This window comes from Patagioenas fasciata, chromosome 7 (genome assembly GCF_037038585.1).
Source record: "Patagioenas fasciata isolate bPatFas1 chromosome 7, bPatFas1.hap1, whole genome shotgun sequence".
In the NCBI taxonomy this organism is placed as follows: Eukaryota; Metazoa; Chordata; class Aves; order Columbiformes; family Columbidae; genus Patagioenas; species Patagioenas fasciata.
In genome coordinates, this window is record NC_092526.1 from 5,058,700 (window position 1) to 5,083,771 (window position 25,072).

Genomic DNA, 25,072 nt, shown 5'->3' on the forward strand with positions numbered 1-25,072 from the left:
AACTAGTTCTTTTCCTTGGTGCTAGCTATATCATCAATAAAATAAATAAAGGAAAACCAGAAGGTTATATTTTAGAAGATGTGCGTATTTTCAGTTACTATTAAGGAAAAAAAATAAGAGGCAAACACAAACACTAATATGTTCATCAAGGACAGAAATAGATTGTATGCACAAATTGGATAGTGTGAGAGAAAGATCAGACTTATCCTGTTAAACAGGGAGTAGCTCAATTAAAATGAATGGAGCAACACTGCTGAAAGCCTCATGATCAAGACCAGAAACCCAAATCTTCCTTAATATCATTTACTTGCAGTTTCCTCTTTTTTTTTCCTGCATCGATCATGTTTCCAATTAATTTTCTTTATGTTACTCCTATACTCTATCTTCTTTTTACCATTCATTAGCTGTCATATGCTTAGATTTTAAATTCAAGATTTCCTCCTTTTTCTTCAAACCAAAATCTCAATAGTCATTTTCTATTTCTAATCTATAATTCATAAACTCAAATTGAGCACCCAGGCTAAATCAAACTCAAAATTCTGCATCTACTCCTTGTAGAACACATTAGCAGAAAGAAACCATTGCTCTGTTTGAATCAGAAAAGAATGTTTTATTATTCAGACAGTAATGAAACAAAACCCCACCAACTATGCTTTGTTGCCACGCTTTGAAGATATAATCATACTTAGTTCTGATCATTTCAGAGTTAGGCAGCTAATGTATTTAATCAAATGGCAATGCAATGCATCTATATTTAGGTCAACCAAAAAAAATTCAAAAATCACCCATGTTCTTTTCATTTCAACAAGTCTATGAATAAGTAGACATATTATCAATCTTATTCCCACCCGCTAGATATAAGTAGAGCATCAGAAATGTTTCCTGAAATATTCAGCATCCAGGTACAAACTGACCTCTCCGCTTTCGAACTTGCCTTGGATTCCCTCCAGACTATCTCATAAATCTTCTCTCTCTAGTCCCCTTCCCACTCTATCAGCTCATGTAGCACCAGTCTCGTTCAGTCCTTTCCTTTCCTAAAATGTCACCACTACTGATGCCAAAGCCTTCTCCTCTTTCGCTCTTACCATCTGGCATAATCCTCTTGTAGCTCTCTGTCTAAACAATACTCCATCCCTTTGCAAAATGTGTCTTAACATATGTCCTTCCTCCCATGCTTTTACTTCTTAATGTCTCTCCCACTCACTTATTGGCTTGATGAAGACACGTTTTAATGGGTTCAAACAGTAGCGCCTGAGTTCCCTTTCTCACATTATTCTGATTCAGCGGAGTTACACCTCACGCTAACAGAAGTGAGAAGAAAACGCATTGCAAAGACTTCGTACAACCAGTTTGGTAAATCAATGACAGAGCTTCATTTGGATACGTATTAGCTGCAATGAGTCACCACTCCAGTACGTGTTTCCAAACAGAAATTTTGCTTACTGCAAGATGAGAAATAAACCCCAGAAGCTCAGAAGACCTGTCACTGTGCTCAGGGGGTTGCAGGAGTAAAGGCTAAGGTTATACTTAATCACGTTCCAAGTGAAAAAGCTGAAGATTGACAGCAAAACCAAAATATTTATTCTAAAAATACCTAGGAAATGACAAAGCTCCAAGTGTTTTCTCAAGACAACCTGAAGGATGTGGGGGGTATAGAAGCAGAAGTCTCACCGGCTTGGAGGAGAGGAATATTCCTAAATATTGCATGCACTTTAGAAAAATGCCTAGAAAAATAAACCTTGAAAAAGATTCTGTAACACCCAGTTGACCCAAAGAGGTTTCTTTTCAAGAAACTGTGTACAGTCCCTTGGGGTCTTTTTCTTAAACCCCAGAACCAGGCAAGGTTGGTTCCTCCAGCTTGTCTTACTTGGTGATGATGCCATAGGACTATCAGGTAACTAACAGTATCTTGACCCTGACATGTTCCCTTCTTTGTTTCTCCTCCCTTTATTGTTTGTATTGTTAAAAATCCTTAAAGTTAGGACTCTGGGAAGCAGCTCATAGAGAATAATATTTTGATGTGGCTTGACGCAACTTTTAGCGAAAGAGAAAAACCCTTTCTACTGATATTCATGGGAGCTGGATTACGTCCAAAATCTGAAGATGTTGCAATAAACTATTTTGGCCCCTAGATCCTGGAACGTTAGCCTTGCAGTAACGCTCCTCTGATCCTTTCATCTTCTTGGGCCTTGATCCTCCCTTTCAATTCAATGGGATTTAGATGCAGTAATTAAATAATATTCTTTGCCATCAACGAAGAGCAGTCCTATGAGAAATACGTGTCCTTCTGTGTTGGCCCTGACAGAGGCAAGCTTTTAACCATCATCCCCTCCCCTTCCAGAAATGAACCTGGGTCATCACCGTCTGAGGACCCTGAACAGCAATAAAAATAAACAGAGTAACCACACTGTGTTGGAGCAATGCTTGTATAAGCAGTTTGAAGAAGTTGTGTTTATGGAAGTCCTTAAGGTCAAGATTCTAGGCCTGAACCCAAAGCAATTACCTACTAAGTTTTAAAAACAAATTGAATATAGAGCATTAATCAATTAATCAACAGGTTCTCAAGTGTTTAGGAGGCTCAGTCATCAGAAATCCTTCTCTTAGAAAAATAGTAAACTGACGCTTGATAAAAATGTTACATGCCTGTATTAAGAAAAATGCTGTATTAAATCAGTCTCTAGTTATTAAAACCAAGGAAATAAAAACTCCCTCGTAGCTTAAACAAAGTTTCCTCATGCGAGAATAATGAAATGAATGCATTGCCTCTTACCTGAAAGACATTCTTTCTGCTGGATTTCTCCGAGGTCCACTCAATGCGAGCACCACACAAATCCACACACTCAGGTTTATATCCTGGTTTCTGGAAAACAAAACAAAACAAAGAAGTCAACTATGGATATGGCCTGAATTTTCACAAATGGGGACAGTCATCAGGTAAAACAATAACGGATCAAGTTCAAGAGACAGATTATTGTAGTACAGCTGCTGGTATTAGTGAAAATAGTTCATTATTCCCTGGTATTATTAAATAGCCACTCCTGAGGTGTCTTAACTTAGAAATAAGGTTTTTCTACTAGATACCTAATTTTAAAAATAATTAAATAGCTTAAAAACAGTCTAATATAGCATACGACAGATCAAAACACAAATGCATACACACTGACCAGATATTTTAAATGCTTACTTTGCAAAACCTCTTGAAAAGCCATTGAGTTTAAAGAAAAAGTTTTGTGGGTTTTCCAAATGCAAATTTAAACTGATGCAGCTGGAAAGGACAGAAATTAGAGCAGAATGTACATCGTATCTGTAGGACAAGCTATCTCCTTTTTCTTAAAGAATTATCAATTCTAGCTCCTAAAAAAAAAATCTAAAAATTAAAAAAAAAAAAGGCTTTGAGGGCACATGTAACACCCAGAAAGAGTTCAACACCAGGGTAGCTCCACACACTTCCCTGCTTCACAATGTCACTCCATGCACCCCAAGTGAGACAGCTCTGCCTCCTCCGTATGGATGCAAATAATTCAAAGAGCAGATTTGTTTGCCTGTATCATTTACGTTGCCGAGAGTTGGTGTAAAGCACAATAATCCTCATTTGCCATCGAAGCTCCTTCTCCAGGGACTTTGCCTGTGCAGCAGAGCTCTGGCAAAGCGCATGTAGTTTAGAGTAGCCTTTGTAGATTAGGTTACTGCACATCCCAGACGACAATAAAAATACTACTGTTAACAGTATAAAGCATTAATAAGTCCCTTTTGGGTAAGATATGGAGTAATATCCACATAACATAATTAATCAACTTGATGCATCTTTTTTGTTCTGCTGTTCTCAAGGCATTTTACCTTAAAAAATGGCATTGGCAATAAAGAAAACAGACTTAATAGAAGTCTACAGTGGTCAGTCCAGCATCAACCACAAAATCAACTTTCCAAAGATTGCTCACTGAATTTCTCTGATGTTATTAAAGGCTAAAAAAATGTGTGTTCTCCAGGGTGCTTTTGACATGGGTAGAAAAGGACCTATTTAGGTTAAAAGAAATAGAGGAAGAAATCCTGGTCAAGTCATTTGTAGCCAGAGTCCGGCAGTTTTCAGTACTGGAGTTGTAATTATGTTCTCCATTTGCCAAACCATAAAACCACCATGGTTCAGCGCCTCTAAAACTGACAGTCCTGTGTGTCTGGGTTCCTTTTTTTATTTTTTTATTTTTTTTTAATTTTTTACTTTTAATAGGAGAAATATGCTATTAAAAACAGAAGGATGTTCTTGTGGCTAAACCACTGGAAGAGCAGGGTTTGGATTTTTTCCCCCAACTCTGCCTCAAACTTCCCGCTTGGCCCCTGACAAGAGCTTAACCTTCATGAATTTTAGTAACAGGTCAAAAATGCGATATTGATAGCTGATTTTACAACACAAGTTGTGAAATTCAATCAGCTAATATCATGGAAAAAAACCAAAACAAAACACCAACAACCTTCAGTATTCCAGGACTATATTTTTAAAAATAAGGCACAGGGCAGGCAGCTCTGCAAACCACCATGAACTCACAACACAGCCTTGTCACAACGGGTCACCCTGTTTGCTTTGAAAAAAATTGCCCAAAAGGACAGCTTGAGTCTGAAAATATTTTAACAATGAAGGACAGTTTATATTCTACCAGCAGAAAGAGCTGAGAAAGTTTGGAAAAGCATAATGAGATGAAAAGAGATTAAAATGTAGACAAAGAAATAGGAAATAGTTTCTTGATAGTGAAGTATACTTAGCTACAGAATATTTTCCTCAGGAAAACCGCCATGGCATTTCACACCGAAGTGAGAAAAAACAATGGAAAGCCTGGGGAAGTTTTGCAGAAGATGGAATGGTGAACTCTATGGGATTTTACCATGTCTAATTTCTATGATTTTACAAAAACCTGGAATCCTCTGTGCGCTCAGTGCGCACAGAGTCGGATGTCGTTGTTGTTGTAGCAACGTGGAGTTTGTTCACAGCTCTGATTTTGTAATTAGCAGAAGAAAAGGATATATATGTGAATCTCCCTTTCCAGAAAAGATGGGATGCAAACTTATGGCATTGGAAAGATGAACACCCTTCTGCTATGTACAATAATCAACTGGAAATATTCTCTTTTGGAGAATTTAGCAATTCTGCCTGCAAAGAGATACTATGGAATCACAGAATCATTTTGGTTAGAGAAGACCTGCAAGATCACGGAGTCCAACCATTAACCCAACATTGTCACTAAACCACATTCCTAACAATCTCATCTCCATGTCTTTTAAACCCCTCCAGGGATGGTGACTCCACCACTGCCCTGGGCAGCCTGTTCCAATGCCCTACAACCCTTTAGGAGAAGAAATCTTTCCCAATATCCAATCTAAAGCTCCCCTGGCACAACTTGATGCTATTTCCTTCTTTCCTACTACTTGCCACTTGGTAGAAGAGAACATCCTCCATGATACAACCGCCTTTCAGGAGATTGTAGGCAGCAATAAGGTCTCCCCTCAGCTCCTGTTCTCCAGGCTGAACCCCCCAGGTCCCTCAGCCGTTCCCATCACAATTGTGCTCCAGCTCCTTCCCCAGCTCTGTTCCCTTCTCTGAACTCGCTCCAGTGCCTCAAGGTCTTTCTTGTAGTGAGGGGCCCAAAACCCAACCCAGGATTCGAGGTGTTTGTGAACACCATATAAGACTCACAGGTATGGCATAGCACATGAAACTTCTGATGAAAACTACACGCAAAACCATTCAGACCCATCAAGCCTGAATCTGTCCATCATGCTCATCAGTCCTTCTGTGCCTGGGGAGCTCCTCACAATGGGAAGCTCTGCTTAAATCCATAGGGACCCCAGGAAAATTGCCTAGAAATTTATAATGGCCTAAATATCATCCTGTTAAGTAGCTTGCTTTCTAGTTTATGCTTTACCAGAGACACGGCAAGAGAGTAAGTTAAGGTTACTGGGAAAGCCTGAGCGCTCGGCGTCCTTGCTTTGTGTTTTGCAGTCAGAGCAATTATGTTATATCGATGTTGTTGGAGGGGGTTATGCTGTAAATTGATACAAGTGTCTGCTACAATGAAATCTTCCTAAACATGAATATGGATCTCAGCAGCATTTTCACTCACTAAATTACTTTGCAGATGGGCTAATAACCTGAGGTTAAAAGAGCCTCTGTTGAATAAACTATCTCAGGGAATAAACAGACCAGTTTTTCTTGGTCAGAAAGACCAACTGGTAACAGAATTTAATGCTGGTAAGAAAGAACGGAGCTGTGGTCCATTTAAGATCGCAGTACCATTAATTTAAAATAAAAAGCAAGTTATAATCATATGAATGCTAAGAAAAAAAAAAAAGGAATGTATCAAAAGCATGACCACGAATGATCAAGGCAGCAGCAAAAGATAATGATTTAGCTACATGGGATGCAAACTTGCATTTTCAGTCACATTTGTAAACAAACTCATTTTCTGAATCTCTCCTCTGTGTGCCTTAATTGTTGTGCTCCAACTATTACTAATAATACCAGATATTGTCACTAGCTTCACCACAAAGCCCAGTCTTCTCCGTGCAAATGAACAGGAAAGCTGTTATACTGGCTACTACATCTACGTTTGTACAAAGGAACAACAAAAACTCCTTTTAGATATTACTAGTTTCTTGAGTTACAATATTATTAAAGATTTTGGTAAATATAATTTTTAATCACCCCTAAGTGTTATCCTATCATCAGAAAAAAAGGTATGATTAGAATGTGTTCCATGTCCCTCTTTCCCGTTGCCTTTATTGTGAAATATGACTCCTCTTATAATGATGCCGTCTTACTCTAAATTTTTGCTTCATGTTCTGTATTTAATTATTAATAATTAACGAATTAATATCTTTATAATACAAAAGAGCATAAATCCTTTTAAGTCACACCGTTTTCCCTCTAACAATAAAAGTGCTTTGTTCTGAGTCATAGTATAGTGAATGAACATTGCCTGTACAACATTATGTAATTAATGGTTGAATTCCCCTTTTTCCAAAGCTGAAAAAAAATAATAATAAAATCATAAAAATCAGTAAACAAATGTTTCCTAATGAAGTCTTTCTGTATTATTTCCTTTCCACTATCAAAATTATATCTGGTTAAATGGTTTACAAAGGAAATAAACATTGCATTTGCTTTATCAGATGAGATCAACACGCCAGTTTAGCTTTTTTGATGTGTGAAATTTGGGTTTGGGAAATAGCGTTATAAGATTTTGAATACTAGCAGCTTTCGTTGTTTTCCAGCTTTACCCAATTTGTTTATTTACCATAGCATGTAAGCGATATGCAATAGAGAGAAAAAGTAACTTTAACAGCTTTTTTGCACCTATTGTGAACGAACATTGAGTTCCGAGCCACAGTTTTCAGACGTAGCACAGAATTTAATAATAAATAAAAAGGACAGTTTTATTTTTTTTCCCCCTATAATGATCAAAATATAGCATCAATATGTCTGTGTTCTTCCTAAAACAAGAGGCAGATGTCATCTCACAAGTTGTGAGCACTGGGGATGAAGTGAAACTTCGGGGAAAGAGATTGAATTCTCAGAAGATCCTTTCTCACAACACACCTTAAGTTTTTGTGTTAAACAGATTGGGATCTGGGTCAGACTCTCATTCTCCAGGCAAGTCTACTTTAGTATCTAAATTGTTAAACAGCCAATGGGAATTTAAACCATGTGGAGGAAGCTCAGAGCAAAATCAAACCTCCTGTGTGTTAAATTTCCACTGATCCATTTATCTCCTGGGATTTGGGTGAGTGTTTGCAAAACAAAAGGAGAAGAGGTAACAGGTAGAAGCATAAGACAGATAGCAAGTTATAATATCAGTTCCAACCAGTTCATCTGAGACTTTTTTTTTTTTTTAAGTAACATCTAACTCAACTTTAAGGAAAACAGATGATTCTGACAAAACATTAATTCAAGCTATACAGTTTTCATGGCTTCAGAGAAGTAGTATTTTCCAGCTGTACTCGCACAAACAGGAGCAGAAAGTACCAGACTTCATACTTGTTTCTATGGTTTCGTCTATTTTTATTTTTTCTGCGACCCTCATCTTCTTTCCAAAAATGCAAGACATGAAAAGGTGTTCTTTAAATCTGATTTTTATGGCAGGTGGCATTGATAGATCGAGAGTACAGAGGAGAAAAGGTTTGTATCACCTGCCTTGGAAAAAATATCTTATTGTTTGTGACTCCTGCCAAAGAGAGCACCTTTGTGGTCACCCATCACGCCAATGAGATTTGGCAGGTTTGATCAGGCCTTGAGAGCCTTTCACAACGGGGCTTTGTCAAACCTGTCCCTTCGCTGCCCACAGTGTCACACATTTACCGAATTCCCCTTTTGTTGCCCACATTCAGGATCCTAGGCTCAAACTCAGCAGTAACTAGCACTGAAGGGATAGATGCCGTTATTGCTGGCGCAACGTAGCTGTCACATCTCCGAAGACCAAGATCGGTGGTCTTTCCTTGGGGCACAATAAAAAGGTACTGCAAATTTCACTTTGTAGTAACTACAGGCTACAGAAATTGCATTAGCTGCATTAGATGGAGTCATAGAAATATTCAGGAAGGTTAGCAGGATATGGTAGATGTCACACTTATACTATGATAAAAAATCACTTTGCTAACTTATAATGTTTTCTGCTTTGGTAACACCCTATATTAAGGTGCCATTTATAAATAATTTACTATTATTTATTAATGTATAAGCCACTTTATAGGATGGTAGATAACAACTTATATTCATGTATTAAAGATGCACATACATGGTTTAATACAATTTACATCTCACAATATCCTTTGCAACAGATTCTCATCGCATCATCTGTTAAGCATTTATTACTAATGCATTTTATAACATACTTTATAATACATTATTTGAGGAAGTAGCAGCATTTAGTGATCATTTTCATAAATAAGAATAAAGCATTTATAAATGGCACCTTAATTTAAAGTGTTACCTTCACATTACTGGATAGTCACTCACCATTTGTCTCACTTTGCAATTACTCTCAAAATGCACCTCTTAATACAGGACATGCTAAGTTCTATTCCTTCTCATACACTACAACTGATTAGAAGTTTATCAAGGCATTTTCCTTCAGCTGCTCTCAAACCTTTGAAGGTTGACAGCTCAGTTTGGATTTGTCTAATTTAAACACCAAACTTTTTATACTGAAATAACAGTTTCAAGGAAGTAGAGTATATTGGATGGTCAGTCTCCTACCAGGTTGGCCAGTGACGGCTGCTTGGATTCTTTGTAGAATTCCATTTTCCGAGCAGTGAGAACAATCCAGGACGTGGACCAGTTTTTCCTTAAAAGTAAAATTAAAAAACACATCAGTAAGGCATGCAAGCAGTAGGTGAAAGATGTTCCATTTGTAGATTGGGTTGTAATTATTTTATGTTAGAAACAAATAGTCTCAAGTCAGTATCAGCAATGCACTTCCACCAATGTTGATGGAATCTCACCATCCTAAGTTTATCTGAATGTGGCCTAATAAAGCTCGAAGCCCTTCTTTCTCCTCATCCATGTTCTGAAACCTGTCTATGTTCCTTTTCCACCATGGTGCCTTGACCACAGGAAAACAGGGAGATTACTCACACTTTCTTATATTTCACATATACTTAGAGGACTCCAAAATAGCTGGTGACCTTCAGGTAGCTAATACTTAAAATAGAACCGAGAAGGAAAACTGTAATTTCATTCTGACTATACAGAGCTCAGCAAAAGGTCTATTTTGAAGGTCCCAAATACTTTCTTCTTCCCCCAAACCAAAAATTTACAGGAAAGTGAGGAAGACAAAAATGATGTCTGAGAGACATTTAAGTAGCAACTAAACATCAGGAGTTCATGGTGCAGCCCTAGAGAGCTGGAAAACTCCTGGGGCCAGGGAGAAGTAAGAATATATATATATGGAAATGTGAAACAGTGTTCCTGATTCAGAAGAACTCAAGAGAAAATGCTGGTTTACATATTACATATAACATGATGTTACAAACCATCACCTAAACATAAGCAAGTGGATCTGATAGATCCACCTCAAGCCTGGCGCTCTGATTTAGGGGTCATAACATCTGATGTATACAAAAATACTCATAACCTCATTATTCATTTGCTTCATGTGAATGCAAATCACCAATCTTAACATTCTAGAACAAACCTGAAAATGTGTGTGACAAACAGGCTATTTCACAGGTATGTTGTGTGACAAATATTTCCCCATAAAAGGACAGTGTTTGTAAGTCATCTGGAAATTTTCAGCTAAATTTATTACCTCTAAAAAGCTATATTCTTAGCTAATGTGAACTATGTTCATAGCTGTGGATTACGCATATTGGCATGAAGAACACTTCAACCTCAGTTAATTATTTTTTAAAGTATCCTTAGGAAATGAGTGCTGTAGTTGAGAATCACCATTAAGGTAGGGAATACAAGTTGTCTATTGGTAGAGTACAACTTCAGTTCTTTCTCATTTTCTCTGTTTTTTTTCCTATTTAAAAAATAAATAAATAAATAAATTAGGTCTTCAAAGTGCACAGGAGAGTAGGTGGTCAAGTATGCTACGTGCTCTTTTAAACAGATTTTCCTATGAGTTCCGATATCCTGAATAAATATGGATTTCCAAAGGATTAAAACCCTTGGGACACAGTTTAGATTCCACACCCAACTTACACCAAGTGCTCGATACCAGATGTGTAGAGCAACATCTCTGTGTCATGGACACTTCTACTAGGCAGAGTGCTGTTTGCTCCAGACATTTGTGGGGCAGGTTTTTCTAACTGAGAAATACAGATTAGTAACTGTGTTTTGAGGTCGCAGACTTGGAGTGTAACCTCCTTAAAAGATTCAAATTTCTAATCAAACTAACTGGGAAGTTTGTCAATATTTGAAAACCTTTCATTTCAACCTGGGCATCATTAAAACCAAAATCTAAACACACAAAAGCCCCACAACCAAACAAAAACCCAGTTCTACTGATGATTTTGAAATGTGAAGCCAATAAAGAAAAAAAAAATCTCAGAAATTCTTAAATTACATCAACTGAGATGTTTTACCAAAGTTTCATTATGAATTTTAAGGGCATAATGTTTTCATTCCATCAGGAATAAGAAAATTTAGTGCAAGAGACTATAGGAATTATAGAAGCTTTGAGAATGCAACTGAATTCCACTGTATGATCTGCAAGAAGGATTTTCCCCTTAAATTTAAATCCTCTAGTCCTTTTATTCCACAGTTGTTTCACTTAGAAAGTGACATTTTACAATCAAAGCTTCATTACTTTTGTGACCTAAAGATAAAAGCTATATAAACTAGACACCCTTTTTATTCAATTGTTCATAAAGTCATCCATCAGATTTTAAAGAAGAAAAGCTTTCAAGTGTGTTAGTCTCTGTACAGATGGGCACACATCGTATTTCATGGGATACATGCAGTGACCTAAGGTTTTTTTCAAGCTCTCTAGAAAAGTCAGTTTACAGTATTCTAATTTTTTCTGCATTACACCAATATTATTGAATAAATCACTTCTAGCTGATGAAGTTTAGGTAAGTGAAAGGAGAAGTCAGACAAAGCGTATGCAGGGCAGATGAATCCCTACTACCCATCCTCTCGCTGTATATAGAGCCATAAATACCAGCGTGCAGAAGAGAGCCAGCTAGAATTGGAAAGGATATTGCATGTATTTGTTTATACAGCTACGTTATTAAAGTCACAGTTGACCGTCACTGCCCAAAGCCCCTGCGAGGCGCGACCCGACTCGGGGGGCTGCAAAAGGAGCCCCGGGCGCTGCGGCTGCATTTGCATTCTGTCAAACGAACACCTGATGGCAGCACGTTATAGCTACAGCGGTGCTCACGTTCTCTGAGGCTATGGAGAAATATGAGACTGTTTCAGGGCTATTTTTAAAAAATGCAAGTGGCCGAGCAACACCAAGCCACGGAGATGCTTAGTGAAAGAGTCCCCGATGTGCCGGGAAGATTAAATTCCCTCCTTGTCCAGGCTTGTTCACACAGGATGCCCAGCCTATGCACGTTTTGCAGAAGCTTCTACCAGTGCCCAAACTGGGAAATAGATTATTACTAGTTTTCAATGCCTTTTCCCAAAGTACGGTACCCAGATGTAGCAGGCTCGGCCAAGCATTGCCAATGTACAAGATGAGGGGTAATAGGTACAATTTACTCCTCGGGGATTCCGATTGGACACAAGAGGGAAAATTTTCACAATGAGAACAACCAGCTGTTGGAATAATCTCCCCAGGGAAGTGGTGGATTCCCCAACATTGGACACTTTTAAGATTCAGCTGGACAGGGTGCTGGGCCATCTCGTCTAGACTGTGCTTTCGCCAAGAAAGGTTGGACCAGATGATAGTCCCTTCCAACCCGTTATTCTATGATTCTTGCTTCAATTGAAAGGTTGGACTAGGTGAGCTACAGACTCCCTTTTCAATAAGCCTTTTTAGGATCCTTATGGTTTAGCACTATATAAGTACAGGAACTTAATACTCTTGGCTCCTTTCTCCAGGCAGAACATGTGATAATTCACATGACATTCTCATTGGTAACACAGTGCTGGTCAAATCACTGCTACTCCTTTACAGGCATCTAAATACAGTAAATCAGAGAAAATCCTTTCATAAAAAGGCAGCGCTAATATTCCCATTACATTCAACAGACTATTAGGTGTGTGCTGACCGCTTTGGATAAACTTGTCTTGGAATCCCTGTGACTCCACCTCATGATGAGTCCCTGCCTCCCATCCTTGACTCCTCAAGCGCACACTCAGCACCTAAAATTTGCCCACTGGAAAATATATTATTGATTTTCTAGTGCCTTAAGGTTGCCCTTAATAAGCGTACAATAAATATAATATAGAGGCTAACATTGACACATGATCATTGCATACAATGAGCCCATCGTTATCTGCTGTCACTTGGTTTCTGGGACTGTAAACATAATCATCATCAACTCTGAATTCTGCAACTGATAAGCTCTGTAACATTCGTATGTAATACCTTAATTTCTTGCCACCGTCTGCTATTTTAGCTTTTAGAAGATAGCCTTCTTTCTCCACTACCTACAGAAAAGAAAAAAAATACGTCATAACCGTATCATTTATTTAGATGAATGAATCAAATTAGTACATGCATAAGAGTATGCATCTAACTAATCTAGTGTGGGGGCATTTAATCACTAATTCTCAGTTTAGTCACCTTTTATTTCCCTGATACAGTCAGTTCTTTTGAAAATGTGCAAGCAACATTTAAAGTCTATTAGTACACAGAATTAACCTTGAAAAAACCCCAATAATATTCTATTCATTGATTTGGAAAAAAATTTATTGTAATACAAACAAGGATTTTAGCTATAAGCAAAGAACTATTTGAAATTATCTTGGCACAGTTAACTTGCAATGTATGTTTCATTTTTTGATTTGCAGGAATCCACATTTCATTAATAGCTATGAGGGACACACCATACTTCTGCATAAAAGACTCTTACTTCTTGTTTTCTAAAGAGTTTAGGGTAACCAGCGTCACAGAAACATTAAATATCTCTAGAACAGGAAAAGTTACATAGGTGCCACACTTTGCTTTGAGTTGGCACTAAATAAAAGTTCATACAAGATACTAAAATGTATCATGGTTTTAAGTGGTGCTGCCTTTTGGATGAGCTCTGGCATTGAGGTGCTCAACCAGCCCTCAGAAGGTCCCACTTCACCAAAGCGTGTGCATCCACATGCAGGGAGAACCCATCTTCAAGTTTCCAGCTGAAGTAAATGATCTCATAATATGGTGCAGAAAACTGAGTTGAGCGGTTCTGTCAATGCTCGACATGTAGTCTCAAACTAGAATTATGAACAAGGGGAAGCACAGGCATGTTGTGCATTTTCCAACCCACACCCTCCACTATTGCCTAGACAAAGCAACATGTGATATTAGTAACCTGATATCACCTTCATGGATCCCATCCTCTGCTATTGCTATTATTGAAAATTGGTCCCTTTTTTGCCATGTCAAAACTTGCTAAGGACTCTGCTGGTGTGCATGAGGCTGTGAAACTTGGTTTATGGTACCAAAGTTGTGCTTGAGGTTTGGGATATCAGATGAAAGTCCTAGGTTTGCTCTTTTATTTACATTTCTCCCTTTTAATGTGCGCTCCTCTGCATCTCTGAACACACTTTCCTTAAGCCAGAGTCCCTTGTAGGCAATTGATTCTATATAGTCTTCTGAAACATCCCTTGTGAAGCTGTGATACGTGATTTGGGATAGAGTGCTTGGGTTTTGGTAGTTGTGGGGATTTTTTGCTTTGTTTGTTTGATGTTTTGGTTGGTTGCTTGCTTTCTTTTGGATTTTTGGCTCTGTAATTTTATATTTAAAAATAAAACAACAACAACAAAACCAAACAAAGCACAAACAAAAACCCCACCAAGATGGGTATTCTTCAGCCAAACCCATTGACCTGCCATCTCATAAGATCTCATTAGCTAAGAATGTCCAAAGTGTTTCACTAATAGGAAAATAAGGAAAATTGTGATTCAGGGTGTGTCTGTTTTTCCTTGCAAACATTACTGAGTCAGTGTCTGACTGGGACATTAGCAGCTCCACATGGTCTTTATAGCAAATTGTTTCACAAGGAGATTTTGTAACAATTTCAACAGAATTTTTCTGTAGGTACAGCAAATAAATAGAAATAAAACATGCTTTAACATGCAACATAAGGATTTTTAAATCAAACAGGGCTGTTATGTTGATTATACAAAATATCATATTGACAGTATAATATGTTTTACTGTTTCCATAGATTTTGTCTGTTGCTGATATACAGCACATAATCAAATATAGACTGTGTATATAGCAGTTTGTACCTATGAGGAGGTCTGTAGATCTGTGGACAATGATTTAGATGACATTCTCAAATGGGTACATGAGGATTAGTGTGTGCATTTTCTATCATTTGGACTTATTTCATGCAAATTCCTGTCATGCATATCATTGCCATAGAAAACCCAGAGAGAAAGTATGTAGGGATTATTGTGCGGAGCCATGTCACTATTTATCTAGTGATGGATGGGTGAATTATTAGAGCTAAAAGAAGAGTTAATCCACATCTCCACCTACTTTTTCTTTTTTCCTCCTCTCTCTTTTTTAAAAATCAAAATTGTTTTACTTCTTTCAATATTTGTCTTCTAACCCTTCATTTTTGTAGCATAAAACTTCTGGTGCTCAGCCAGGGTCAGAGATGCCAAATAACATATGAGAAAGGTTATTCTTTTTAATATTTCTACCCATCTGGAAACAGAAATTGGGAGGAGCATTGGCTAACCATTCAAGCTGTTGATTGCTTCTCTGAATCGGACCCAAAATCTCATGCTTTCAAAGTTTACCAGGCACTCATCTCAAACTGTTATTTCAGCCAATCCAAAACTAAAGGCAAATGTGATTTTCAACATCAGATCTGAATCACCTCTATTGTCACATTTTGCAAAGTTAAAAATTGGATGTGCTTCCAGAGGAAAATGTTGCTGCTTAGTCATATTTCCCTTATAATTATCTTGATCTAGAATATCAAATCCACTAACAAATGCTGGGAATCTAAAATATCCTGGTTTAAATTACACAGCTCAGATCCACCATTTGTTTTAAATTAAACAGCTCAAAATTAACCACCTAAAAAGTACAAGATCTTCATTTAAGATGAGGCCTCTCAGTGCTAAGCAAAATAACTTTCATATATAGTGTTTTAATTGAATTAGTACAGGTGCTGTTTAAAAAAAAAATCAGCATGGCCTTCATTAATTGATAATATGCAGTTTTAACTGTAATTAGTATAAAGGGCATTAATGGAATTACAAAAATTTATCACAAAGACAAAGGAAAAGATTTCTAGGGTGATCCCAATATTTGTATAACATCTGTTTGGGGGGCTGCATTCCCCATGTTTAACATCTGTTAACACCCCCTTTTCTGTCGTATTTGTTTTGAAGACAGTTCAGGATGAGCTTACAGTATGCCTGCAAATGGGTGATATTAGATTAAAAAGAATACCAAATATATCCTAATGATAAGCTCTGTTGTTCCTGTCTCAATAAATATCATCATTTGTTGTTAAGCTGCTGCCCTTCCTGCACCTTTCCAACATACAGAAGGTTGAGAAAATGACCCAAAACTCCCTGAAGAATTAGCATAGAAATAAGAAAATTGAATTATTGTGGGGGTTTTTTGTTTGGTTCATGGTTTTTTCTCTGTTTGTTTTTTTAATGTGTTTTTTAGAAGAATATTAAAAACTAGAGTATGTATGTGTAAATATTCAAGTTTTTAAACAATACTTTAAAAACACTCATGACCTTACAGTATGACAAACTGTAAGGAAAAGTAATTATCACTATATCACATATAGGTCCTATAATTTTCCTAATTAGAAGAATTCAAGGCTTCTGAACCTACCTAATTCTAAAAAGTTTGTGTAGGTAAAAGTACCACTGATACCAACATTTCTCTGATGAATCTGTATTTACATACTCATGTTCTTTTAAGAGAAAGACCTCTAAACTTCCATTCCCCTTAAATTGCTTTAATATCAAAAAAAATTTCAGTAAATATTGTGATCACTTTTACTTATAAAAATTTATGTTAATATCAAAAACACCTTAATACAGGCAAGCACAGGAGAAAGACATGGTCACATTCATTTGTACCAAGTGTTAATACTGATGAAACATCAGTACGACCAAATTAACAGCAAGTCAAGATATATAAATTGCTTTGTATCTTCTAAAATTGTTATTTTTATTGATTAATCGAAGCCTCTCAAATACCTTAACATCCTGAGGCATCCAAAGCCTCATGTATTTATTCTTTAGTAAAGCATATGTAACATTTATATTATGAACATTTAAACTAACAAGAGTGATTTATCAGCTCTATAGAGCAATTTCTTACCGTGTTGTCCTGTGTACTAATGATGTCTGCAAGTGTTAAGTTATGTTGGGAATGATTTCTTCTATGGCGATTTACCTAAAAAATATATATATAAATTAATTACTGGATACGTACAGCACATATTTGATGTAGCTTTGGAAACCTGGCTTTTTTCAGTCCTGCATTTCTGTGAAAACTGGTGTTCCTCTGAGCCCTGTGTATTTGAAATGTACAGCTACCAAAGCCTCAACATCTCTGGTATAAATGTGTTTTCTTTGCAATGTCACATTGGCAGATTTACCTAAAAATTAATCAATTGATAACAATAATTTAGAATTATGATTTTTCCATCAGGGATCTAAAAAATTGCTTAACTGGTTAGGTGCTCTTAAACCCATTTTACAGAAATGGCCAAGATGCTAATTATAACCTCAAGGCCACAAAGCAAGTCAACAAAGAAACCAGAATATAATTGGGAACAAGAGCATAATGTATCTGGTACATTTAAACTAGTTTAAAGATTATTTCTAAACTGCCCACGACTGGAAGGCTACAACAATTCTGGACTCTGATTCAACAATTGGTCCCAAGTACCAAGACTCTAATTCCCTCCACTTCCATCTTTCCAGAAAGAAGACACTATAACCATCTGTGACTTCACTCCAGAAAATTATTAGATTGTATCATACCAGGAATTATTAAGACTAAATAAAAACACGAGTCAAGGGTTTGGCAGAGCTCAACAGAGCTTTACTTCCATACAAATCTACAGCAAAGAACAGGTCAACGAAAAGTGTGTGTGTGTATATTAAAACCTTTTACTCTTTAAATTCGATGTCAATAACAATATAATTAGGAATTGGGATCTTGTAAAATTCAGTTATTATCTCCTCTTTTAACTGAAGCCAAAAAGCAAACAAAAAAATATAGGCTCAGCCAGCTTCCACTGTATTCATCATAATGCATTCTCTTTTTCCCTATTAAAGCAGCGTTAACCGAAAGTCATAATGTATTCTGTTTATATTTAAGTGTCTGAATATAGAAAATGTTCTTAATTAATCCAGAGGGCTGTGCTCAAAAAACAGTTAAACATATTATGATCCCATATTTTTTCTCCACACATTGCTTTCATGTTTATTTGTAAGCACTAACATTTTTAAGCCTTGAAATCTATATCCTAGATATTGCTCTGCTCCCCTAGTCAGAGCTAATGAGCTTAATGAATTACCAGTTCTAAATTTAATACAAACATTTCAAAGAAAGAGATAAAACATCCTTCACAATTCAAAAGTTTCTCTGACCTATTTATGAAGAATATCACTTAACAATTTCATTAAGGGTGAGTAACAGCTGGTGACATGGCTGTGTCCTAAAGTGTTTTTCTCTCTTAATATTCTGCATCTTAAGCAATCGAGCTTTCATAAGAAATACTTTAGTTAGTGGCAGTCCCTCCTTTGGGGAGAAAAAAAATGTCAGACCGTATTTTCTGTATTTTGCAATCTTGTTTTCAGGAGTGTCATGTTCCTGTTTCATTAGCATGTAGGGTAAACAAGAATGATTTGCTGATGCTATTGAGAGAACTTCTAAGATTGCAGTCCTTCTATTTAGATTTTGGATGGAACTTAATATTAATGCAGTCAGAGGCACGTATATATATTCAAAATAAATTAATTCAATTTATCTTTTTCTTTATCTTTACTGTTCAACAACTATGAAGGTTCTATAGTGCTCAAGACGTATAACTAAACTATTCAGGTCTAGGTCATAGAAAGTCTTTCTTACCCAGATCCCCCATTCTAATTATTCCTTAAGATACAGCAGAGCATATTGCCCAGTGATGCTTTCGAAAATATATTCTTCACTCATTCAAATTAAATAACAAGACACACCACTACTCCACAGTATCTATTTTAACATGCAGCTGCTCTCTCCAGGAATCCTACGCGTCTGTTGGGGGCCCTATGTGCAACTTTGTGAAGTGCAGAGCACTGATCGGAGCTTTCAGGCTGGGCTTTGGTTCAGCGATCAGAGCATTAGCAAAAGAAATCTGCACATTGGACACATGCAAAAAGTAATATATCAGGAGTATTAAATCCATCCACAACCAAATGAAGAAAGAAGATAGTAAAAAGTACTGAATTAGTAGTATCAGCAAATTATTAGTGGTAGCATAATAAAGAGACAATAGTAAAATTTCCAGGAAATGTGAAAGGAGAAGAAAAAAAAGAATCCAGTTATAGATGATATTATATGCTTTGAAAAACTATTTCTGCTTTTCATACAGCAAAGTTTAAAGAAAATGCATATGTACAAGGAGAAAAATAAATCTCTTTCTTGATTATTTAATGTGACACTTTTGTTAAAAACGTTTTTCTCTTATAGGGTAAGAATAAAAGAAATTACATTACTTTGTAGTCCATTGATGAACAATCTCAAGCAAGAAAGTCCTGAAGCCCTAAAGTCTGAATCCAGCTACAGAAATACAACCAAAATACACAACTATGTAAGCCAAGATCAAGGTCTTCTGGAAAAACACCCCAAATATTTGGCTTGCAGATGGAATTATGGAAAATTTCAACAAAGTTTTGACTCATTTCTACCAGCCTGTAGGTTTAGGAATGGAACTTTTAAAAAACCGAATCAAAACAGTTTCGAAAAAATTCAGCAACAACCGAGGCAACATATTTTTTTAAACTGATTTTTTAACATTTCAGTAGGCATTATACGAATTTCGTCTTAAATATATCTTGTAAATACTGCTGAATGAGTTAGTCACATAACTTCCTTTACTTTATATTCAGTTAAGTGTTGAAGTGTTCTTAGCTGGAGAACCTGGGTAACAATCATCAATATACTGATGTTTCAATGTACTCTCAATTTTCAGTGGCACACAAAAATATTCAAAGGGAAGTGTAGGCTCAATTATGTTCATTCTTTCAATCACTTTTTAATAAATAGATCCTTAAGGAGATGTTTTGAGGGTTGGTTTTTTTTATCTGCATCACTCCATTCAATTACCTAAATAAACTGAAGAAAAACCTAAATAACATCTGTCACAAGCCCTCTACCTCACCTCCCAGGGTATGATGAAAGGCAGAGATTTAAAGGAGAAATTCGTGAGATCCCTTTTTGGGAAAGGCGGCTTATCAGCAGTTTTCTGATTTGATGAACATTCTTCAGTCAGCAACAATGTCACCTGCAGCATTAAAAATCCACTCTGTGAGCGCTCGCAAGTCTGTGGGCAAGTCTGGTTTTGTTAAATTCAGCCTCAGCAGCCCCCGCTTCCCTTAGCTAAAGGGTATCCATCTCCTACCAGAGTTATTCTAGCGTCTAAGCACTAATCCATCATCATCCTTCCTACAAAGGCAAAGCCTCCATTACATATGCCTGGTATCCCCGTACGAAGGGACAACCATCTGACAACCGCTATTTTAACATTGGTGAAGTAAAATACAATAACCTGATGTTTAATTTCGTTTCTTTCTGTGTTCCCATTTGTTCTTTAAATTCTCTCTCTTTTTGAGGGAATTCATCATGACTCATTGCTACTCTCTTTAAATAACATGGTGTTGATCTAAAAAGAGACTTGAAGAACTGGTTTGGATATTATTGCAAGCGTATTTCTGACCTAATTCATCTAGTCAATGAGAAGCAGCATGCTGTTTTTTGATTTCAACCAAACCTAACAAAAGCAACTAGCATTTCTTAAAAGGCCCAGACAGGCTGCTCTAATGCAAAATACAGATAGTGGTTTCCAAAAATTATCAGATAAGTTGTTCACCACAGATTATTTATTCACAAATGTCACCTATGAGAAACCTGGGAAAACCATAGTTGCTGGAACAAGCAGCACCTGGTGCAGCAGAGCTCTGTTTTGGATGGGAAACCATAGGATGACATCTACCTGATGTTTTCTCCATCAGTCACTGCGCTGCTCCACCAAGAAGGTCCTCATGGAGATTTTGATGGATTTCTACCAAAAGATGTCACCATCGTCGTGCCTTAACCTTTCATTTTATGGGTTTAATTATTGTTTTGTTTCATGCCAACCACACTGCAATCATGTATCTGGAGATTGCTCTATGAACACCCAAAAAAAGTGAGAAAGCCCCAACTGTTGAGAGCTTCTTCCTGCATGTTTCTTTGCTCTGGACGCGATCCAGCAAACCACTCTCCAATGGGCTTAAGTGTTCTTCTGGACCAGGGTCAGAACACTCCATTCTTTATAGGATTGAACTTACTGGTGTCAGCTTGAAAGTTTTCAATAGAAGCACAAACTGGACACATAAACTTTTGTGAAAATCTGTTCCCTCAATAGAGAAGGAGGGGTGATACCTGAGTTAGTCGTGTCTGTGGTCATCGCGTTCCCAATCACTCCCATACCACGACGACAGCTCATAATTGTTTGGATAGACTAACTTAGCAAAAATATATTGTACAATTTCGTAATGGCTGCATCCCTTGAAAGACACCTGGGTGATGGTAAGAGAAGGGAAAACCCTGTGAACTTTCATTCACTGCCATGCTCAAAGTGAGTTGTTTTGTTTTAAAGATCCAGTCTTGGGCAGTATGGCAAGTCCTTTATTATCTACAGAAATTATTTGGAAGCAGCTCTGCTGTGATAGGGTTTCTCTCCTGCTGTGAAAGACACTGAGAAAATCCCAAGGGGCTCCGCACTCGGAGACACTTCTTTGTCATCCTCAAGTAATGGAGGCTGTCAAGAAACAACAGGAGCAACCCCCTTCCCCCTCGACTTGCTGCTGCAGATGCTCTTGGTGCACTGAAGCTCAGCAGAAGATCCTGTTCGGCCCTGGAGAAAGCTCCTGTGTCCCACTGGGCTCCTTGCCCACAGCTGTGCCCACTGGTGCTCCTGGCTTCTTGCTCTGGAGCCCTTCTAGCATCATCGTCCAGAAGCTTATATTAGAACCACATGGTTTGTTTGTTGGGTCTTTTTTCAGTCTGTTTGCTTGCCTTTTTTTTTTTTTTCTCCCCTCCTTACTTGCTGCAAATAGATTTCTTCAGAAGAAAAGGTAATGGAGACTACAAAGCTGTATAACATGACATTAGCTCTCTTTACTTTCTTTTTTCTAATGCTTGCAGGGAAGAGAGAAAGGCACAAAGTGCAGTTTCAGTCCTGCCCCCACCAGCCATCATTTGCTCCTCACCCTCCCTCCCCATCCCCAGAAAACTCATTACTACGCAGGTGACCAAACGCTTTGCTCGGGAATAGGAACTCGTATGGATGGAGCTTTTGTGCACTGGCTACAGACCAGATAATCTCTCTATGCATCATTTAATAAGAAAACCACTTCACAGTCCTTACAGGCTTGAGTTTGTTACATACGACATACTCCCAGCAGAATCTGCAGACTGAAGTCAGTAGGGAGGAGGGGGGAAAAAAAAGCAGGATTGTGTTGCATTTCCCCTGCGTGTCTCCCTTTGAGCACACTGCCCTCTATATTCAGTTCAGATCTCCAGAGCCTGTGAAAATAATGATAATGGTTTTGCTTCCCTTGACCTCTTGGTCCCTTATAAATCAGAATCCTATAGACCTTTCCCACAGTGCGAGGGTCCTCCTTCGTGTCGGAGCCTGTGAAGGTAGGGGTTTGATATCAAGGCAATTTAATCACGTGGGCGTGCTCCCTGGCTTCAGAAGTTGCTGCAGACAAGCACTGCAGCACTTTTACTGTAGAAGTACCTCGATTTATTCCGGCACTTCATTCATTAAATAAAGGCAACATAATTATTCAGATTCTAGTTTAAACTTCAGCCTGTGTCAAGACTAACTGATTCCTTGTGATTAGAGAATAAATAATCATGAGCTTGATTATAAAGCACGGTCTGATTGAAACTACTTTACCTTTTTCCCAAAATTGTTGGAGGAGCGCTCCAAATCTGGGGTATCCAGTTTGGGCTAATATTTTAGCTCCAAGGACAGGCCTACATCAGGCACTAGGTACTTTTCTACACTAACAAATTGATCTTTCCCAGGAGCAGATTTCCCCTAGAGTGGGAGCCCTTTTTTCCCTTCTAGCTACTCAAACGGACTTTGAAATTTGTCCAACTGACCCTTGCATTGAGGGAGTCCCAGCTGATGTGTTTGGCTTCATTTTTAACCTTTCCAGGAGTAGGAGATTTGCCAAAACCATATGTGGAAGAGGAGACAGTCACAAAAAGGTTCTTACGACCCATAGAAGTTCAAGAAATCTTAAGGCTGTTCTAAATTTCACTGCGGGTCGCTCAAATTCATGTACCTGTGGATCGAACTGTCACAAAGGGACCAACAGCTGCACTGCCTCTAATCCTCAGGACTCCCAACTGGAAATCAAACTGGAACCTGGTCTCAAAGCTTCAATATGCTCTAATTGTATTAAATACAATACTCACTGATTCAAGAAAAGAACATTTCAAGTGAGGCTTTTTGTATATATTTGTACCAGGTTTTTCTGTTATAGCCTGTAATGTGTAACAAAATACGGCAACGTGCACACTGTGACAGCATTCATCGAGCTATACATAAAAATATATATTATGAAATAAAATATTTTGATAAGTTTCCTATTCAGATTTTCTATTCATAATGCAGTTGTTACCTTTGGTTCACCATGATATCAGCATATATTAATCTTAACTACTGCAGGTGCTTTGGTAAAATTACAGATGAGTAGTGCACAATTGATATAGAAAATAAGGAATAAAAACAGCAGGAACAAAAATGCAGTAGAAATCAGTATTCCAGGGTTCTTTGCCTCTGACATCTATGTCTGTAAAAATGTGTTCTTTGATGTTACGTCTATAAAAGGTAAAAATCAATGTTAATACAAACAGAGAGTAATGATAGATTATCTTTTCATGTTCCCTTTGGATCTTAGAAAAATAAAGACAATAAATGTGAGAACTCAGCTATGGCAGCAAACTGTGTCAGCAACTCTGACCTGCAATTGTACCCCAGAATAAGATTCTTAGGGCGAGGGGAGGAAAACAAACAGACAAACAAAAATACAACCATTAAAACTTAGTAAGCAAATGTGCAGAAAAATCCAAAAGAATTGCCTTTACAAAATCACATGCAGTACATACACTACAATCAAAATGCACTCAAAAGCTCAGTCTCCCTTGAAAGGACTGTCTTAACAGAAAGAGCATAATGAACATTGATGTCAGACTCCTGCAAGTCATCAGTTAATGTATACCACGTAAATACCCTTGTATAAAATATTATAAATATCCCTAGACAAACACTCAGTCCTCTCTAGTGGACTGTACGTTAGCGCATCTCTTTAACCTGCCTACCTAATTCTTTCTCTCTGATTTAAACAAGCCAAAAACTCACCTTATGCTACTGCAGAAGCAATTTTTATTTTTGAAGGTTAATCCAACTCAGCAGGATTTAGGGATGGCACTTTTGCTTGGTCGTAGGCATGTTGGCTCAGGCCAGACAGCTGTTTGGACATTCTCCACTGGGAATCTTGCCCTCAACACCCACAGTTGATGCACATACATGGTCTACTGGCTGCCTACTTCCATGCCCATCTGTTCAGATGGCATGGTGCCCACTCACAAGTTCGCTGGATCCTTGCCCTTAGTGTGTAGATGCCAGGCAATGATGGGCTTAGATGGGCAGCCTGCAAAATACTGAAAGTGATCATTGTTTTTTTCCTGTAGGAAGTCCTTCCTCTGCGATAGCACTGAAGCATGGACACCACATGCTACCCTACACTTAATAACACCTGTGGACATATATGTGCCAGAAACTCAAAGTGGAGGGGGGAATATAACAGGGGAAAAAATACAAAACGGAATGAGACAAGGAAATTGCAAGGATTCTTGTGTAAGAATATGCTCCGCACTGTCAATGGCAGTGGAGAGACACTGGGGCTGACTGAAAATAAACTGGCTCAAGCATCAGAGCATCCTTCCCATGGACACACGAACCGGAGAACAGCCCAGTTCATACTGCTTCCCAGGCTGGTCTGCTTCTGGTACCCGACTTAGCTTAAAACTGCCTTGGGCTCCACACATCACTCAGTGGCCATAAGGAATGAAAATCGAAGGCAGACCATACAGAAACCAGTGTGAATCAAATCTAGACCTGTCTAAAGTGGTTTACCTTCATTGCATATTCCTTATACACTGTA

At 37.7% G+C, this 25,072-nt stretch overlaps 1 protein-coding gene across 2 annotated transcripts in view; it reads right to left on the minus strand.

Annotated features, from left to right (window-relative positions):
* The window catches only part of ARHGAP15 (Rho GTPase activating protein 15), a 324,812-nt gene that overhangs the window by 262,029 nt on the left and 37,711 nt on the right, over positions 1–25,072 (minus strand). For both annotated transcript variants that reach the window (XM_065840373.2, XM_071810688.1), the window contains exons 3-6: positions 16,956–17,030; positions 13,029–13,090; positions 9,242–9,329; positions 2,771–2,860 (exon numbers count right to left, since the gene is read on the minus strand). In XM_065840373.2, coding sequence (XP_065696445.1) covers positions 2,771–2,860; positions 9,242–9,329; positions 13,029–13,090; positions 16,956–17,030 — 315 coding nt within the window. The remainder of the gene's footprint in view (positions 1–2,770; positions 2,861–9,241; positions 9,330–13,028; positions 13,091–16,955; positions 17,031–25,072) is intronic.